Genomic DNA, 18,439 nt, shown 5'->3' with positions numbered 1-18,439 from the left:
AAATTATTCAGGAACAAAGCTAGGAATTTCGGGGACGATGAGCCAATTCAAGAACTATCTTTTTGATAGTTTTAAGGACGACTGCGCCCTTAAAGGAATGGTGATCGGTGTTGTTGTTGGAACTCTTGGAACACTGATGGTCATAGCCATGGGATATGTCCTCAGCAGGTAGCAACAAGCACTTTGAAGTAAAAGACAAATCCCAAACAATGGCGACGTTTTGTTTAACAAAAATCATAATTTATGCTGCAGATATTGCTGTAAGTGCAAGAAACGCGGTAACGATTTCGGTGAAAGATTGGATAGAAGTGGGCAGACATCAAGCGTTAAAATACCTGAACCTTATGTCATTATTGATATACTCGGCTTTGACGTAAGTATCGCATTTTTTCTTGCAACAGGAACTAAGTCAATGGCTTAAAAGTAATTCAAATATTTTTGACAGCCTGTTTCAACAGATACAACTGGAGTAACTCGAAGAGCAGAGGGCAAAGAGTGGGCGATTGTTGAAGTCGACAACGCACCTGAAGCAGAGGGCGAATCACGTGATGGAGAGACCGCGCAACCAGAAGCTCAAAAAACCCTGGGTACAAGGTTGCCAGAAGTTACTGTTGAGCCAGAAACCATCAATACTGAGGATGAACCTCGTAAACCTCGAACGATTTGAGGATTTAAGACAGATTCTGAGAGGGAGGAGAGATACTGAACTTGTATTTTAAGAAGAGGGTGGGAACATAACTGCAGGAATGAAGGACAAAGATTACAGTAACATATGTTAAGCAGGGATATGGGGTGGTTCAGTAATTGATATAAAATTCTTCTTCTGCAGTATTGATTGTAATTATGTAGGATATCGGTTAGAATTTTTTAAAACTCTATCTTTTGTTCAAATTTGATTCATTTACACTACCGTGATTTTAACTCTAATCTATATATTTATCTCAATTTAATGTTAACCCAATGCTTTTTTTGCTAATCTTCACCTTTATCTTTTCCTTCCATTTCTTAAAAGATAATTTACTCCTTGCTGCTTTTGGCCAGTCCTTGCACTCTCCTTCACGTGACTCAAGATCCCCAACCATCCTAGTCATATCCTTTATTGTCCTCCATGCTCGTGAATATTGTGGCAAGCAAGGCACGATGGACAGGTTATGACAATGAAAACACATGAAAACTCATGTCTGAGGAGAAAATGGTCAAAAGTGCTTTTCGCCAACACTTTGCTATTTTTCGTAATTAACGCTGATGATTGACGCATTTTTACCTACAAATTAATAAAATTGAGCTTCTTTATTTCAAAGCTTGCTTTAGTTTCTTGTGAACATTCGCGGAATTTGTGGGACGAGTGTGCCTTTTGTTTCGGTGATTTTTAGTTGGTTTACACAGAAGTGTTGACTACTTAGTATAGTAATAATATTAAAGGGTTGGATGTATATACATTTACATTGTGTGTGCGGATCCTGCTTTTGTATTAAACGAATTCGAAGGACACAGCCCGAATTCCGAGACGTTTTCGCTACACTGGCTGACTGGCCGTATTCAAGAACATCCATTTCGCTGACTCGTAAATTGTCTACTCAAATACATATAAAAACATAAATATTTGTCAATTCAACCTAATTGCTAAAGATTGCTGACAACCTTTGGTGCGCACTAATCACAAGCCATCTTTCTATGAATTAGCCAATCAGCTTTGTCGACCGCCTGGCAGTCGACTTGCATACGCTTTTGACCACTTATATACCACATTAGCTTCAAGAGGTGATGTAACCAGTCTACAATAGAGACCTATATTCACGGGATATTAGTGTTTATTTTCAAAAGTATATTTTAGATGTGTTAAAATTATGCAGACTGAAACGCCACAGAGTTAGAAGATAATAACGCAAATAAATTTGACATTAGACATTTGACAATTACGTTTGACTAACTTAATCATTTCCGTCGAGTAATTCCGCCTGGCGATTTGACACTTAACCGAAAAGAACTGAAACGCTAACTCCTGATTAAATTGCACAAATTCTCGTAGCCAATTTTTTTTCCAGACGCGTGGAAGAAATTTGAGATGCCTAGCTCAGGAATAGAATTGCGTTGCAAGTTATAAAGAAGTTGCATAGTGTAACACCGCCTTAAGGCAGTTTTGAATGATAGGCTTGGTGAAATTTTTCGTCCAATGGAAAAATTTCACCTAGTGGAAAATCTGAGCTTGAGTTTCTAACAATACATGCAAATTTGAGCACTTTTTGCCAAGCTCTAAAACGAAAGAGTAGCTGTTTAGAAATGTTGTTGTAACCAAATTTTGTTACCTTAACAATATATTTCTACAGAGGTTGTGACCGTGTTCTTCAAACTAACTATTAAAATCGTCCACAAACATTTCGACCTAGCCACATAGTAGTAAATAGTGATGTGTTTTAGATGCATGCACGGTGCTATGTGATAATACAACCAAACGATAGGAAGGCAATTATTATGTCAAATCAGCATATCACTGTACAAAGTTAGGGGCTGTTCACATGAGCCCAGTTATCAAGATTTCACGAAGCGTAAAATGACTTTGAGGTATTGAAAAAAGCCGTTTTAAAGAAAACAATCACATGCTATATTGTTAGGATGATAAAACCAAAATAGTGTTATTTACTCATTTCAATTTTCTTTACCCTTCGTTATATCTCGCCAACCGGGCTAATGTGAAGGTATGTTTTAGTCACTAGCGACAACATTAATAAAGATATTAAAACATACATTGAAAAATTTGAAGTATCAAATAGCCAATAAGGTGTCCAAAAGCTGTTCTTTTAAATAATGTTGTATCTATATCTATCTAAAAACCATGAAATGTGCAATCAATACTGTTACTTATGTTGTGTCAATAAATCGCAACTGCGGTTCTGCTATGATCTGCTAAATAGTGCAAAAGTTACTCTACAAGAATGAATCCAAAAGCCGGTGTGTTTTTGTTGTTTAGGTGACCGCAAATGGCCATATTACCACATGTCGTCATTCGTATGTCGTTATTACAACCAGCTGATGTACCAAAACCAATGCACGAGTTACAAGAATCACAGTCGTCTTGATTGTTTGTCATGAGACCAATGCGGACCCGAACATAACTTACAAAATATGATGATTTAAAGTTGTTTACTACACTAAATCCTTCTTTGTTACAATTTTCAAGTAAAGCTGAACCATTGACGAGAGATTTCCACGCTTCCTTTCCGGCACTTGTGTTTTTGAAACTTCCATCTCCGATCACGTTGTATAACGAACTCGCGGCGAAGTCCAGCGCTATCCATCTGGTCTCATTGTTGACTTTCATTCCGAGGCAAATCTTGCGGAACGGTGTGTTCCAGTAGGAAGCCAACTTTGTTTGTTTTTCCGTCAAGCCTTCGAGGCCATCTTCGACTTCGTAGGCTACCCTGTTGGTCCAATATGAAGAGCTATAGTTGAAATCGTTCTAAGATTGAAATAGTTGAAGTAGTTATTTTCTTTTAATAGTACTAATGTTTGCAGTACATGCATGCTTTATCCATACTTTTGGTGGATTGTTGCAACGGTTATTATCACCTTGTTCCCATCAATTTTCATCACCAGGGTCCAGCCTCCTCCTCCACACCCAGATATCGGATTCATGTGACAATAAACATCATATTCCTCGAGCGAGACATTATTTTTTATCTTGTAAACACCGTTGGTTTGTGAACTAGATAGTTAAGTGATAAAATATGAATATATAAGAGTAATAATTAATTGCATTGCAAGCTGCTAGGAAAATTGCATGGTATAACTCCGCCTTTAGGGCTCTTTCGTGCGCTGGACAAACGCAGTACTAAACTACCAAAATGGGTAAAACACTCCCATATTAGATCAAATAACACACGTACACGCCGATTTATCGCGAGCTACGTGAACAATATTCAATGGCTAAAGTAAGTTCAAATTTATCAAAACAGTTAGCTAGGTGACCTTTCATGCGTAAATGTATTGTAATTATAAGGCAGAAGATTATATGATGATGATTTGCAGTTGCGTGGCAACCCTGATCTGGCCAATGCACTCAAAAGAACTGGAAAGCAATCTTTTCATGCAACTTAACACGCGGTTTTTTAAACTTCAAAAAATAGTACTTCAACATGCCAGCACTAATGTTTTAGAGGGCGTAAAGTGCAATTTTTAAACTTATTTAGAATAAAAATTACATTCGTCAAAACTAGAGAGTAAAGTATTTTAAATTTATCTGATGTGAAACTTGCGACTAAAGCGCCCTTTTTTATATATATGATAAAAGTTGAACGAGGAGTGAAGCTTGAGGTAATTTGACTCAATTCAAAAACGTTTTTCAATTTACACCTTCTGAAAATTACGAAAAAAATATTCTAAAAATTTTACACAATAAACTACAATTAAAGTTTCTTTTTTATATTTTTAATGAGTACATAAATATATAGCATAGCCAGAAATGCAAGCCGGTAATTAAGCGGTGAGTTGTGTGAAGTCATCCATCCAGTTTTACGTTATTTGTTTAGATCAGTTTCGCTTGTATCATAGCAACAGCGAAAAGAAAATGGCTATTAAAAATCACTCTACGAAATTGATGTATTTCAGAGCGTTGGGTAACACATTTAAGCGTCGTTTTAAGCTTCTAAAACGCGATGGAGATAAAGCAAGAGTCTTTATGAACCAGCTCTGACGTGGATATTTGGCGATGCCTGCCAACAACAAGCAGAAATTGAAGCAGAAAGGTACCTAACGTGCTCGGAGTTTATACTTTCTTATACAATTTCAATCGTAAAATTGGGAACATACTTGGGCGTCTCGAGTTGTCCCCAAATTTTCAGTGGTTAAAGATCGATAAAATTTATGTTGTTTTGGACGTAAACAAACCAGAAGGCAAATTTTATTCAGTGCTTCTTCCAAAGGTGATTATAAATAACACTAGAAAGGTCATCGAGGAAAAATTGCGGAGCACGTTAATGGGGGGCAAAACCAAGTCCCGGATGTTCATTCATTCACGATGTCCGAGGCTAAAATATGTCATTTTAAACGAGTTACTTTTAATTCTAAATGTTTTTTTCTCTAAAATATCATTTCAGGATGTCTTAGGTAGTAAAACTAGTTCCTCTAGTGTTATTTATAATCTCTATGAATTCCCCACTCATCACTTGTACAGGACACCATATTGGTAAAACACGGGAGCCAGGTAAGTCACGTTAAAATTATGCACAAATTATTACGCACAAATTATGCATTCAACCTGATCAAGGAAAGATGAAGCAGGCCTCGAAAGCTAGAAATAATATTAATGTTTTTTTATGATGCGGTACTTCTGCTACCTGTTCCTTTCTAGTATTTCTTTACAAGACGCTGGCTTCCGGGGTTCTATAAATATAAAACATTAATATTTAAGAAACAGAAAACATTTTCCGAGTTTCTATACAGTTATAGAAACACGCGTGGGGGATTGAGAGAAAGAGAAATAATCAATTTTGAGTAATAATTTCTTTTATGATATTACTCAATAAAAAGATTTTGTACAAATATTATAATTCCATTAAATTCCAGTGTTTCTATACAGTTATGGAAACACGCTTCTTGACCAATCAGAACGTGCGTGCTATAAATGTTATAATTATTATAAAGGTATATAAGATAGAACAGTAGCGTAGAAAGAACGAGAAGATATGCAAATATTCATTTTACTTGATTTTAGCAGACTATGAAGCAACCGATTTAAAAAGAAATTGATCATGTGAACATAAAAGATACTTGCAAAGTTTAACAGCAAAAATATGGCGTCTAAATTAATAAATTAGACAGCTGCTTGCCTGTTTTTGATGAGCTTTTAAGTACGTAATTAGAAGGAAATTTGAACATATTTTAACTTATTGAGTGGTATTTTTATTGAGAGCAAAACAGAGTTGCACGAATGCGAATAGGTTCTATATCGTGCATGCACGCGTAATTTCGACAAGTAAGATCGATGAACTTTTCATGTGCCAAATCGAATAATGTAAATAGACTCCAACAAAGATTTTCAAAGGTTCGGCACATTAAAAGTTCGAGGCGGTCTGAAACGGGCCTTGCTCGAGTATACTAGACTTATCAAAGTGAAGCTTACTTGTTAATTGTTTTGTCGGAGAGCTTGACAAGGAAGAATCCACTGCCTATTAACAACAAAACAGATATTTAAATGCTGGGGCTGATACGTCGGTTAGCGTTCATCTCGATAATTGTAATTATCGTCATTTTTTTAAAGGCAATGTGCACACGGTAACGATTTCAAGCGATTTCACTTTTCTTTTCATGCCAAAACGATTTCAAACTAAACAATAAATGTTAATTTAACAGCCTCGTACCCAGGCGCTTTAATAGCAAAATCTATAACGTAGCATCCAGGTATTGTATAGAGTTCAGCTAAAAAAAACAAGCGCGCAAGGGTGATTGGGGAGGTTTGTTTTAGCGAGGTTAAAGAAAAAAATTTTTAAAAAATTCTATAGAGCCAAAATTATTAAAAATTAAAAAAACGATTTTTCGTTATAGAAATTTTTTGGCTCCATAGAGTTTTTTTAACGTGCTCAAATTTCCCATTTTTTTGTAAGAAAACTTTTTATAAAATAAAAAATTGAGGTAACCGAACTTGTTTTCGAGTAAATTGCGTGAATAGGTAAAATGATGGCCAAATTGAATCGCCATTGTTACCATAACAACGGTAATGACGTGATACTCAAAGACAATTTTCGACTGTTAGAATGTTGGTTAATATATCTGGAAAATTTCATCTCGTTTAGCAAGAAATTTCCCGCCAAAAATTTCAATCTAAATAATTAGTTTTCAATATTCTTAAAACTGTAGGGAGCCACCTTAATTTCGTATTCAAAAGCCCAACGACTATACGCGTTTGGTCAGATGGCGTAAGCAAAAGCAACGTGTTAGGGGTGAAAATGACAAATCTTGTACTCGTATTCGTACATCGTACGTCAATGCTAAAGCTCTCTACTATTCCGGCTTTCATCTACTAATCTTTCAAAAAGGCCAATAAATATAGATTGAAATTGGTCGCCTATATAAATATAAAAAGGTGTAGCGAATTAAATTTGTAGGTATAACTTTGGTATGTAACCTCGACAAATATTTATCATGGATGATACTCGCGTAGCTCGTTTCTTTTATATTTTATAAACCATTTGTTGATCTAAGCAAAGATAACGTACTGGATGAAAACTTACAAGATGGTTGAATTCAGGGTTTGTTTGCTCATCGACATCGGATGTTTCTTGAGTCTTCCTTTTGTTTAGCTCACACAGACCTTTACCAATTCCAGACGTTTTATAATTCACAGACGCACACGATTCATGTCCAACACAATGCAAACCGCATTCCAACTCCGAATCTGCTTGTTTTCGTTCGATGACATGATTCGCCAAGAGGCGTTTCTCATATCTGCGGAAAATGGCTTGCTGAAATTCGCTGCGTGCTTGCGTCATTTGCGAGACAAACATGAACGTCCAAATCATCTTTATCTGGTTCGTCATTGTATACAAACCTGACGAATATCCCTGTATCAAATTGTCACCTCTTATCACAGGCAACTAGTGAGGTTCTGTCAAAGTGAATTGCGTGCAGCGTATGCAACAGATGTAATTGTGTTGATGGAAACTTTGCGCTATGACGCAGCTTGCAAATAAAGTTAATCTGTTCCTACTTAGCTAACTGTATACATTGACGAATCAGAATCTTGTTTGTTTGCAAACTGCGTCATAAATATAAGGCTGGCTAAAAATTAGTAAAATGGAAACAAACGCATGCTTTTGCCACATTTTCGTTTATACGCATGCATATATATGGCTAAGTTTGAAATCCAGTGTTTGCACGAGAATTTATTCGATCACAGCGGTCAGAGTAAAATCGAATCATATAGGACTATTGTTATCGTGTTATGACTCTCACTCTTTTCTAGAGAGGTATCTACTAGCTAGGTCAAATGACCGTGTCTCAATAATTTTTGCACATGATTGCCCCTATGCAAATTTTCAAGCTAACTGTATGTCTGCTGTTATTGCTGAAGGAAATTATAATCTATATCCTTTTCGTTTTTTTTTAATTTTTTTGACTACAAACAAACAACTCTAGTAATTAGATTATGCTGTGAATGACGTCGGTCTGACGTCATTTGCCATAAAATTGCCATAAAAAAAGATTATTAACTAGCAACTAGCGTGTTGTAAGTAAACCTAACAAAAGTAAACAAAAGGGTCTCACGCATATTCCAGAAGATCACTGTTTAACATGGGTCATTATTAATTTTGTTACATTTACAACGCATACTTCACAACACACTTGTGTTTCACAACAAATATTAGGGTAATTTAACACGAGGACATGAACGTCAAAGACGACGTGGAAATGGCGAATAAATGGCCTGATGCGTCCAAAAAATATTATGGACATGCCACGCCATTTAGTTGCCATTTTCACGTCGTCTTTGACGTTCACGTCCTCATGCTAAATCTCCCTATTGGGTAACTAAAGCGGCAATGCGATATTGCAAAGTAAACACAGGTTTGTATACAAAGTAAACTAAAAAGAAAATGTAGTCATACAGGCAAGTTCCAAAGGAAATGTCTATAATATATCGTCAGTTCCACATTACCGTTTGACGTAAATGATTCTTTCGACTAATGGAATTGGAACAAGGGACGTCCAAGTATATTATCTGTTCGCTAACCTTAATTGTTAGACAGTTGAGCATATGTAGGGAAGACACGAATTAATTTGGTGCATCCACACTTCGAACAGCAGCTGGAATTAGCCCTGACGTCACGTGGACCATCCGAAGAGCACTTAGACAGCATGGCTACCTATATTTACAATCGCGCAAAAAAGGACTTACTACAAGGAAAGACACGAAGAAATCGCTTCGTCTGTAAGGTAAGAAGCTGCTACCGGAAAACGTCAGGGAAAATAGAATCCTTCTATTTTGATGGAACTTCGTTTGTGCACAAAATGCAGGCACAAGCTACAAAATCAATAAATAGCTTGGAGAAAGCGCGGAGAGGGGCTTACCTAAATTTCACAAGCAAAGGAAAGAATGCTGAAGTCGAGGGTAAACAGCTCATTTCTTTGCTTCTGTTGCTTATGGGAAAGGTGTTACTTCTTGCGACCAAAATTTCAATCGTTTGACTGAAGAGACATTTGCTTAGCAACGCCTTCATTTACCTCAAATATTTGAAAGTGGTGGGAATCCGACCGCCAAACGTTTTGTGCAGGATGATGACCCAAAGTGGGTGTTTTAAAGTTTTTTATACCACTACGAAGTCCGGATTTGAACCCAATTGAAAATTCGTTCTACTTGTGTTCTAAAAAACTAGAGAAAGATTCTCACGACAAGAAAATAACACGTGAAAGCTTTGTCCAGACAGAGTAAGGAAGACAATGCTAAATTTTCCTACAGATATTATAGACAACATTAGTCAATGTACAAACGTCTTACCTTGATTGTCAAGAAACGGGGAGAAAGATTGAAGTACTGAGTGATTTCACCATAACATTTTTTTTAAAAGTCAACAAAATATTTTTTTCTTCTCTTACAGACACCATATACTATATTTAGCACATTTTGTAAGTTGTAAAGAGGGTACTGCAAATAAATATGTCCGTCTCAGATGGTTGACGCTGATATTCCTGCATGTTACCACATGCTACCATCATGTTTCCATTTTTCCTTTATTAATTTCAATATACATGTTACCACATTTTACCATCGATTTTGTATATAAAATATTATAATTTTTGTTAAAATGGAAACATGACAGTAACATGTAGTAACATGTATGAAATGTATGATAAATCTTTTTTAGAATTACTCTTCTCATGTTTTCGATTCCACACACCTTAAAATTGCGTTCAAACAGTTTTCCGAAAAGAACTAGTTTGGAAAACAGTGCGGACAGGGAGGTATATTCTCATGCAGGTATGCGCTGATTGAAGTGAAACACTTTCTACCGAGAAGCCATCATATCATTCTCGAGTGTATCCTCTGCGTTGTATGGACCTCGGTACGTAATGATCGCTTTAGCAGTTGCGAATACCACAGGCACATATCGCAGTCAATAAACACGTCCCTGGCGAAATGATTCTTTGGAGGAAGATTTACTCGGTCTCCTTCAAGTAGGAACAAAAAAACTCTTCTATTCAATCAGTTCTCGTGATCATCTGAAATCATTTAAAAAAATAGCGTCAGCTTTATCAGCTCCCACCCATGCACACTTGTTGGATGCTGGGTTATAGTAAACGTATCAAACAGCAGCTGCAAAGGCCTTAATAATCCACAGTTTGTTGTGGGCCTACGGACTATGTGTTTCTAAATTTCCCTCTTTCATATTCTAATAACCACTTAATTGCCGTTGCATATACGACAGGATGAATTTTGTTGTTGATCAGAACCTCGTTTGCCCAATACTAGTCATGTAGAGACCTTCGCATCCTCCTCTGAAGTTTGCTTCTGAAAATTCGCCAATAATTTTGGACGCCTCTTTCATTTTCCATGTCTGTTCCAACAGCTCATCGAGAGATCTTAATGAACGAGATAGAACAAACTATGCTGGATCTTTTCTTCGTTCCTCCTTCTGTTCGTTTGCAAAATCCAGGAGGCAAGAGTGATGTTTTATCTCTAATTTTATGCTTCGTAATCAATTCGGAGACATCAATATTTTTCAGGTTCTTGATTTTCGCTACACTGTGATATTTCCATGGCCATAAATGCAGGCTGGTAAGCGGTGAGGTGTGTGGGCCACTGAGTGGTATGGGCTAATGCGGTTCAGTTTTAAGTTTATTACATAGATCAGCGTCGCTTGTATCATAGCAACAGCTAATTAACAGTTATTCTGCGAACTCGAGTCCTTAGTTATTCGACTAGCTACTAGTCATGAACGACGAGAGTAAGCAGAGTAACCAGGGGCGCCGGAATATCGATAATGGGTATGCAAATCGTTTTAACAAGATCCACAACCCTTCAGTTCCATCAGCAATGGTGCCTTGAGGACATGTAAATCTTTCATGTATTTGAAGTGCTTCTGCTAACAGCGGTATGTCTTGCTTTTCGGTACGAAATTCTGCCTTGCATTCTTCTTTGGTCATCTCATTCTCATTCACATCAAATAGGGCGTATTTCCAATAGGGAAATGGAGGATTTCTTGTTCGATTTAATTCGTGAAGTAAGACGAATTCTTCGTCATCAAGCAAGTCATCGAAGTAAGCATCGACGAGTAGTTCCTGTACGTTTGCAAGAGCAGCCATATTTACTGTAAAGCCAGCGTTTTAAATCTTAAGCTAAATTTCCCGCGTTGCGAACTGCGTCCTCTCCCCAGGCCTTTTCGCGGTTGCAACGTTTTGTATGCGGCCGCGTCTCAAATCTTAAGTTCTCTAATAATGGAACGCACAAGCGCAACAGCACCAACGCAACAAGAGGGACAACTAAGCAATATTCGTTGCGTAGACTTTTCACGAAAAAATCAACATCTGCGGTATTTGCATGGATTCCAAAAACGGGAAAAGAAACGTTTTATTTTTCAGCCGTTGTAATAATTTGCCATACAGTTTACCGTATTGGGCCACACAGCTTGTCTAGCTTTTCGAAATATATATCAGTTATGCTGCAGTGGTCATTATTTACCAAGCGGCTTAAATAATCTGCTTGTATTATCTCCTTTGCATATCCATGCACTGTACGTCAATGCTGACGTTGTAAGCCAAACACAAATGAAATATTTGGAACGCAAGTTCGTGCAAATCTGACCTCATGCTTCTTGTTTTGAGAATACTTTCGACTGCTTTATTGTCAGTTTAACATTTTATATGCGGAGATGATTTAAAAATAATAAAATATGATTTTAATGAAAATTCGATCAAAGAAAGCTCTCGCTCTACTGCACTCTTAGCACGCACTGAGGACCACATTTTATGACAAGTTCCGCCTTCATCAAGTTTAATGACCGCGGCGCTTCCTATATCACTGGCATCGAAGTATGCGAACTGTTTTCGTGGTCGAGTTGGAAAACCATTGTGTGTTTTTAGTTTGTCAAGAATTTGCTTCCTAAACGATAATTCGTATTACTTTTGGTATATTCATCTAAATTCAACTATTTGCGCTGGCGACGGGCATCTACAATTCCTCGTTATTTTGCGAGCTTGTTGGTATAACTACGGCGTAGGTTGATATTAGTTGACTTAAGCAAGTGACGTTTTTGACAACTCGTAGGTTGGCCGGATGTAAAGTTTTTGTTTTTCACCGATCACAAGGTTGAGGTTACTCATGCCGTCTGTGTTTTCAAAAATGTCACTTGCTTAACGCTAACTCCCTGGCAGATATACAGAAATTTGTCATTTCAATAGCACAGATTATAGCTACTCTTGGTTGCAAATAATAACAACAAATTGACGATAGTAATTAGCCTTTCTCACGATGACGAATATGCCGCCATTTTTGGGGTACTTTTTCTCAAAACCGCAAGCGTGAGACCTCATAACGGCCACAGTCTTTAATTTTAGGCTGGAATTATTCCTCCAATGGTCTGTTGATTCTAAAAAAATTGCTTTTAATTTTGTTATAACTTTTAAAAGCCGTTTGAAAAAATTGAAAGTACCCCAAAACGTCATCGTGAGAAAGGCTAATTGTGTTCTACCGTGCGGCGTGCGGAAAATGGTTGAATATGCAAACTCTGATTTAACCGTAACCCGTATAACGACTATACTCTCAAAAATATACCAATCGTAGTATTACAAAAAGCTTGGATACGCGCCTTTTCATCGTAAACATAGCTCATGACATTTGCCGTATTTTCTCGAATGTTAAGTAAAAAATGTTACATCGCGCGTTTTAGTCTTCTTTTGACCGTTATCGAAACTCGAAATTAGATTGCTAAAAACTCGTCAGAACATGCCAAAATTCCAACGTGTGTGCAACAATCCTCGTCATGAAAAATGGTCCAAAAATGGTGTGGAAAGAATTGTTTCTTTGCGAAGTCGTGGGTTATCGGCATTGTCAAAAGTGTGAGATCAATTCCTAAATTCAAAATTAGGGAAAAAGCCCTCACATTAAGTAAAAAATCTGTGCACTAAATGTTTAAAGGAGTGCTTTAAAAAACGACAGTTCACAAAACTACTTCCAGATGACATTAAAAACAAAGTAGACCAACAGGTATTTATATAAAAATTTATTTATTGTTTCTTCTTTTTTCATTCAATATTTTTCACTCAAAAACATTGTTGAAATTAAACTATTGACCAAGGAGACTTTCAGTCTTAAATGGAGTAAAATGGGTGATGAATTGTATCTGATGTGTAATAATGAAAAGCCATATAGTTATTATACTGCACCATTTAGCTTGAACAACTAAAAGGTAAACCCATCAAAAGACAAAATGTGGAGGTAATTGATTACTCAGGTAACAGTCAAAGTTGTAGCAGGAGTCCTTCAACAGTGTCTGTTAGCTCTTCAATTTCAAATTGTGTAACACTGGATAATTACCAAGTGCCAAGCTCCAGCAACACCCAGTTCAGTAATGCAACAACCCTGAAACAGAACGTCACAGACTTCTGGCCCATGACTACCAACAGACCGACATCTATCACACCAGATGTATGGAAAATACAAAGCTTGTGGATAGTGTTGAGTTACCATTAAAATCACGTAATGATGTACTTAGAGCAATAAAGAAAATTTTTGCAAGTGGCCTTGAAGTTTACCTTTCAGATTTTATTGCACCTTTCATCGGAGATTGGCCAATGCAATATTTTATTCGTCAACTGGTATACTCCAATGATCCTAGCATTCCACCAGCTATTAAGAATTTCATTCTTTTCATCGGGCCATTACATCATGGGCGTCAATCGAACGTTAATTGAGGGGGACGATATTCATATATTCTGTTATGCCAGCCTGTTTTCTATTGAAAGTGAAATGGTTTTCAAAAGAAATTAGCCAGGCGTAGCAGAATATATGAATATCGTCCCCCTCAATTACCGTTCGATTGACGCCAATGCATTACATATATCATTAAATGCCAGGGAGTGTGTTCTCCTAAATTTTCAAGATGTCTTTTCTAATCTTTATACATTTTTGTTTGGAAATAAAGCTAAATTGGCCAAGAAATCTCGACCATGGAGAATCTCACTCTTGCTAGAAGTGATTTATGGAGGATGGACCTTCATACGAGATGCAATTTTTCGGCCTTCCACATGTGTAAAGATATTGAGTTCCTTACTCTGGTAAATCTCATTGACAATTATGTCCCTCTAGTTTTAAGTATATACTCAATAGTTTTCAAGTGTAACCAGTATGAGCTGTTCCGCCATTTCTTGCTTCCTTGTCGGGTTATGTGTGTAGTGTTTCGTAGACGTCATTACAATAAAGCTTTGCTGGCTTTGTTATCAATCTTTTTACACTTGGAGGATAAGGACCATGCCCTGTATGACACCTTACGTAAACACCTGGTAGCCTTTGATGAGTATCCAGTCGAAAATTTTCACTCTTTACTGCGACGAAGAACAAAAGATAGTGATAATGCAAGTGTAATAGCATCCAAAGCCAAAGAGATTGATAGTTGCAAACACCAGCTCCATTCTTTCCAATCAGCATTTGTGCCTCCTAGACACCAAAATTACAGTCAGAAAAACATTGATACATTAAAAGTGAAAGCAGCTGAGTTTCTTGATTTAAAGTTTGAATTGATTTACAACAATCCGAATAAGGCAGTTCAAAAGCCTCGAACCAAAAGGGAACAAGCCAAGGGGACAAACCAAGTACTTCCTCTGGGTCTCACTTCAGTAGGCAATATGCCAAATCCAAACAGGTAAACTTATCTTGTGCATTAATGAAAGAAATAGGGTAAACTGTGCAGCCCAATTTGTTAATAGGGAGGTAGAAGGGAAATAGTATGGCAGAAAATTATGGCGTCGCAACAATCTTTCGGATTGCTTCCCTCAAACGTAGGAAATTTACAATTTCTGATACGATTTTCTAGCATAGAATGTGCGATTTACCCGAGTGTCAGAAAACCAATCTCTTGATAAAGGTGTTCCATGGTTGCGGGCATTCATTCCACACCCAGTGCCTGCTTCCCAACATTAGTGATTGTCCACACTGTCATTCGTTCCTGATGGTTCAAGTAGAGGTACTTGGCAAAGCAGTAAATGAATCCGTCCACATCGAAGAAACGGGAAATGCAGGTGACGAAGACAACGACGACGACGACGATGACTTTTTTCTTTGATGAAGACAGTGGTGAAAATGAACAAAATATCCCGTCGGAAATGAACATCCACGACTTGTTATCAAAAATTAGCCAGTGGCGAAGACATTAGATATTTTAAAATGGCTCGACACGCAACCGGATACAATCGTTCTTAGTCATACAATACTCAATATTCACCTTACCTGTCGATCATGAGGCTCTGACGTTTGCCGTCTAAATGAAAAACTTCGCAAACGTTTGAAGATAGCTTTGATTAAAGGGGACTTATATAGAAGCTATTATAGGTTTAAAAAATTAAAAACAATTTCAACCATTTTCTGCACGCCGCACGGTAGAACACAAAAATTCAAGTTGTGAAATTTTGCGTTCTAGACTGATTTTTAAAAAACCCCACAAGGAAATTAAAGAAAATTATATGCAATTTCACAATCGGGCACTTTTGAAGCAAAAATTGTGATAAATGGCACAATGGCTCCAAAGGAAGCTTCCAGGGGCGCCGGAACCACGGAGTAAAGGGGGAGCAGCTGCCCTCACTGCCCTTTGCAACGGGGACGAGCGGGGGCAGCCTGTGCCCTTTGCTACCATATGAAATATCATAAATTGAATATTTAATCAAGATGCCTACTTTTCGCATAAAAGCTAACCGGTAATATTATTGAAAATGTGTTCTCTCGTGGATTTGCAAGTTTGCATGTACTTGTAAACGTGAGTTTCCTCTTCGTGTGGTTGCTAAGGTAAAATGAATGTGCCCTTTTCTAAAACTCTGCGCCCGCCGCCCTAAACTGCTTCCGGCGCCCCTGAAATACATTGTCACCATTGCCGCATTCTGATTGGTCTATCACCGAAAATGTCAACAAATGCGATGATTGGTTATTGTTTTTGGTCCCTGTTGCTCGGAGTATATACTTTCTTATTCAATTTCAATCGTAAAAATATTCTTTCTAGGGAACATACTTGGGCACAGTGGCGTAGCCAGCCTGACGATTTTGTCCCGCTATGTAAATTTCGAGTTATTACAATTATTCATGTCTTTAGAAATCAGTTGTTTTCACAGTCAGTGACACCAAAATATTAGCATAGCGGGACAAATCGACAGGCTGGCTACGCTACTGCTTGGGCACCTTGACTAGTCCTAAAATTTTCATTGGTTAGAGATCGATAAAATTGATTTTGTTTTGGACGTGGACAAACATGACTTCTTAACTGTGGGTTACTTAGAAAGCAAATTTTAGTAAGTCCCCACTCTTTTCTTATACGGGACGCCATATTTGATTTTTAAATTAGCCGTAAACCACGGATGTTTGGCATCCATCCATATCAGTTGGCCTTTATTTCTGGCCATGTCACAACGTTTTCAGTTGGAGATGTGGTGCTGGTTCCTGAAAATTGAAAACGTTTTCGAAGATGTGCCTGCTGACAACTGCTTGTAATCGGGAATTCATCCAGGTTGTGATGGTTATTGCTGTGCAGGACATCTTCTTCGAATTCTGTATGCATTTGCACGCCGAATATTAGCCTTCGTGGTCTGTGAAATGCACCACAATTCCGTGATTCATTTCAAGAGCTTTTGTTTGCTATTGTTTGCAGCCCAACCACATTTTTGTAATGAAGGCCGTGATGTTGGTGCTTCTCAATACAACATACCTAGTGTTGTGGCGATGATGTGTTACGTGGCAACTACAGCGTCAGCAAACGATTCGCTAGTGGGAAATTTTTGCAAATTGGCTTGGCTATATATGTTATTATTTGTTAAATACCAACGTCGTGGTTTTCTGCTATGAATTTAGTCTATTGGCACTGCCATGTGCACAACGGCAAAGTTATGATAATTATGAAAAATTCAAATTATCCGCTGGAAGTTAATAATCAACCTTGATGTAAACATACTTGACAAATGATATTTCAGCGAATTAAATCTTTTTAGCTCAAATTCTACTGATGAATAATTATATGTGGTACTGATAGCTTTTCACCCAAAATTTTTTGAATGTAGCTCGCCTTTTGACAGCCAAGAAAGTATGCTTAGGCAATCACGTGCAAAAAATTACATAGCGAATGTACCAAGTTAATCATTAATAAATATAGTAAAACGTACATTCAAATATCAAGTAGATATAATAACGCATCCAAAAGCTCTTCCTGTAAATGTTTAATGTTATATCTGTGAAGTGTGCAATCAATAGACCCTTTCCGAATTTGCTCTCGGGCAATGAAAACCATCCCATAAACAATAGACTTCATTGCCAGCCTCGTTTCCAAGCTGATGTTTTTGTGTGCACTCAAGCAATTTCAGGAAGGAATATTGTTAATTACTTATTTTGTGTCAATAAATCCCAACTGCGATTCTGCTATGTTGTGCTAAATATTAAATAATGCAAGCCTCTGAACTCTGAAGTTACTGTACAAGAATAAATCCAAATGCTGGTGTGTTTTTGTTGTTTAGGTGACTGCAAATGCCCATATTACCGCATGTCGTGATTCTTATGTCGTCATTACACCCAGCTGAGGTACCAAAACCAATGCACGAATCACAAGAAAAACAGTCGTCTTGATTGTTTGCTACGAGACCAATGCGGACCCGAACATAACTTACAAAATATGGTGATTTAAAATTGTTTTCTACACTAAATCCTTCTTTGTTACAATTTTCAAGTAAAGCTGAACCATTGATGTGAGATTTCCAGGCTTCCTTCCCGGCACTTGTGCTTTTGAAACTACCATCTCCGATCACGTTGTATAACGAACTTGCGGCGTAGTCCAACGCTATCCATCTGGTCTGATTATTGGCTGTCTTCATCCCCAGGCAAATTTTGTGGAACGGCGTGTTCCAGTAGGAAGCCAACTTTGTTTGTTTTTCTATCAAGCCTTCAAGACCATCTTCGACCTCGTAAGCTACCTTGTTTGTCCAATATGAAGAGCTATAGTTGAAATCGTTCTGAATTTGAAATAATAATCTCTTAATTAATATAGTTCTGATCCATACTTTTGACGGATTGTTGTTAAGGTTATTATCACCTTATTCCCATCAATTTTCATCACGAGGGTCCAGCCTCCTCCTCCACATCCAGATATCGGATTCATGTGACAATAAACATCATATTCCTCGAGCGAGACGTTATTTTTTATCTTGTAAACACCATTGGTTTGTGAACTAAACAGTTAAGTGATAAAACTTGAATAGGAGTAAG

General features: G+C 37.4%; 1 protein-coding gene across 2 annotated transcripts; it reads right to left on the bottom strand.

Annotated features, from left to right (window-relative positions):
* Positions 1-1,922: 1,922 nt before the first annotated feature.
* On the bottom strand, positions 1,923-7,616 carry LOC114542445. Of its 2 annotated transcripts, none has more exons than XM_028561993.1 (5): positions 7,227-7,616; positions 6,119-6,164; positions 5,334-5,379; positions 3,568-3,703; positions 1,923-3,457 (listed from the first exon to the last, which is right to left on the bottom strand). In XM_028561993.1, the coding sequence occupies exons 1-5, from the start codon at positions 7,530-7,532 to the stop codon at positions 2,921-2,923; spliced, it is 1,071 nt and encodes a 356-aa protein (XP_028417794.1). In that variant the 5' UTR covers positions 7,533-7,616; the 3' UTR covers positions 1,923-2,920. The 2 variants fall into 2 exon arrangements, with proteins under 2 accessions (XP_028417794.1, XP_028417799.1); XM_028561998.1 differs by having other exon boundaries at positions 1,923-3,419.
* Positions 7,617-18,439: the final 10,823 nt, after the last annotated feature.

This window comes from Dendronephthya gigantea, unplaced genomic scaffold (assembly GCF_004324835.1).
Source record: "Dendronephthya gigantea isolate DGI-Jeju-01 unplaced genomic scaffold, DenGig_1.0 000003F, whole genome shotgun sequence".
NCBI classification, from domain to species: Eukaryota; Metazoa; Cnidaria; class Anthozoa; order Malacalcyonacea; family Nephtheidae; genus Dendronephthya; species Dendronephthya gigantea.
The sequence above is the reverse complement of the archived record's forward strand: the minus strand, read 5'-3'. Positions and strand labels throughout refer to the sequence as shown.

What these genes read in the sequence shown, in the direction of transcription:
- LOC114542445 (XM_028561993.1), bottom strand. Translation starts at nt 7,532, where the DNA reads ATGACGAACCAGATAAAGATGATTTGGACGTTCATGTTTGTCTCGCAA. An exon ending in GAAATACTAGAAAGGAACAG is followed by an intron (nt 3,704 to 5,333) that starts GTAGCAGAAGTA and finishes TTAACTATCTAG; the next exon opens with TTCACAAACCAACGGTGTTT. An exon ending in TGAAAATTGATGGGAACAAG is followed by an intron (nt 3,458 to 3,567) that starts GTGATAATAACC and finishes TTTCAATCTTAG; the next exon opens with AACGATTTCAACTATAGCTC.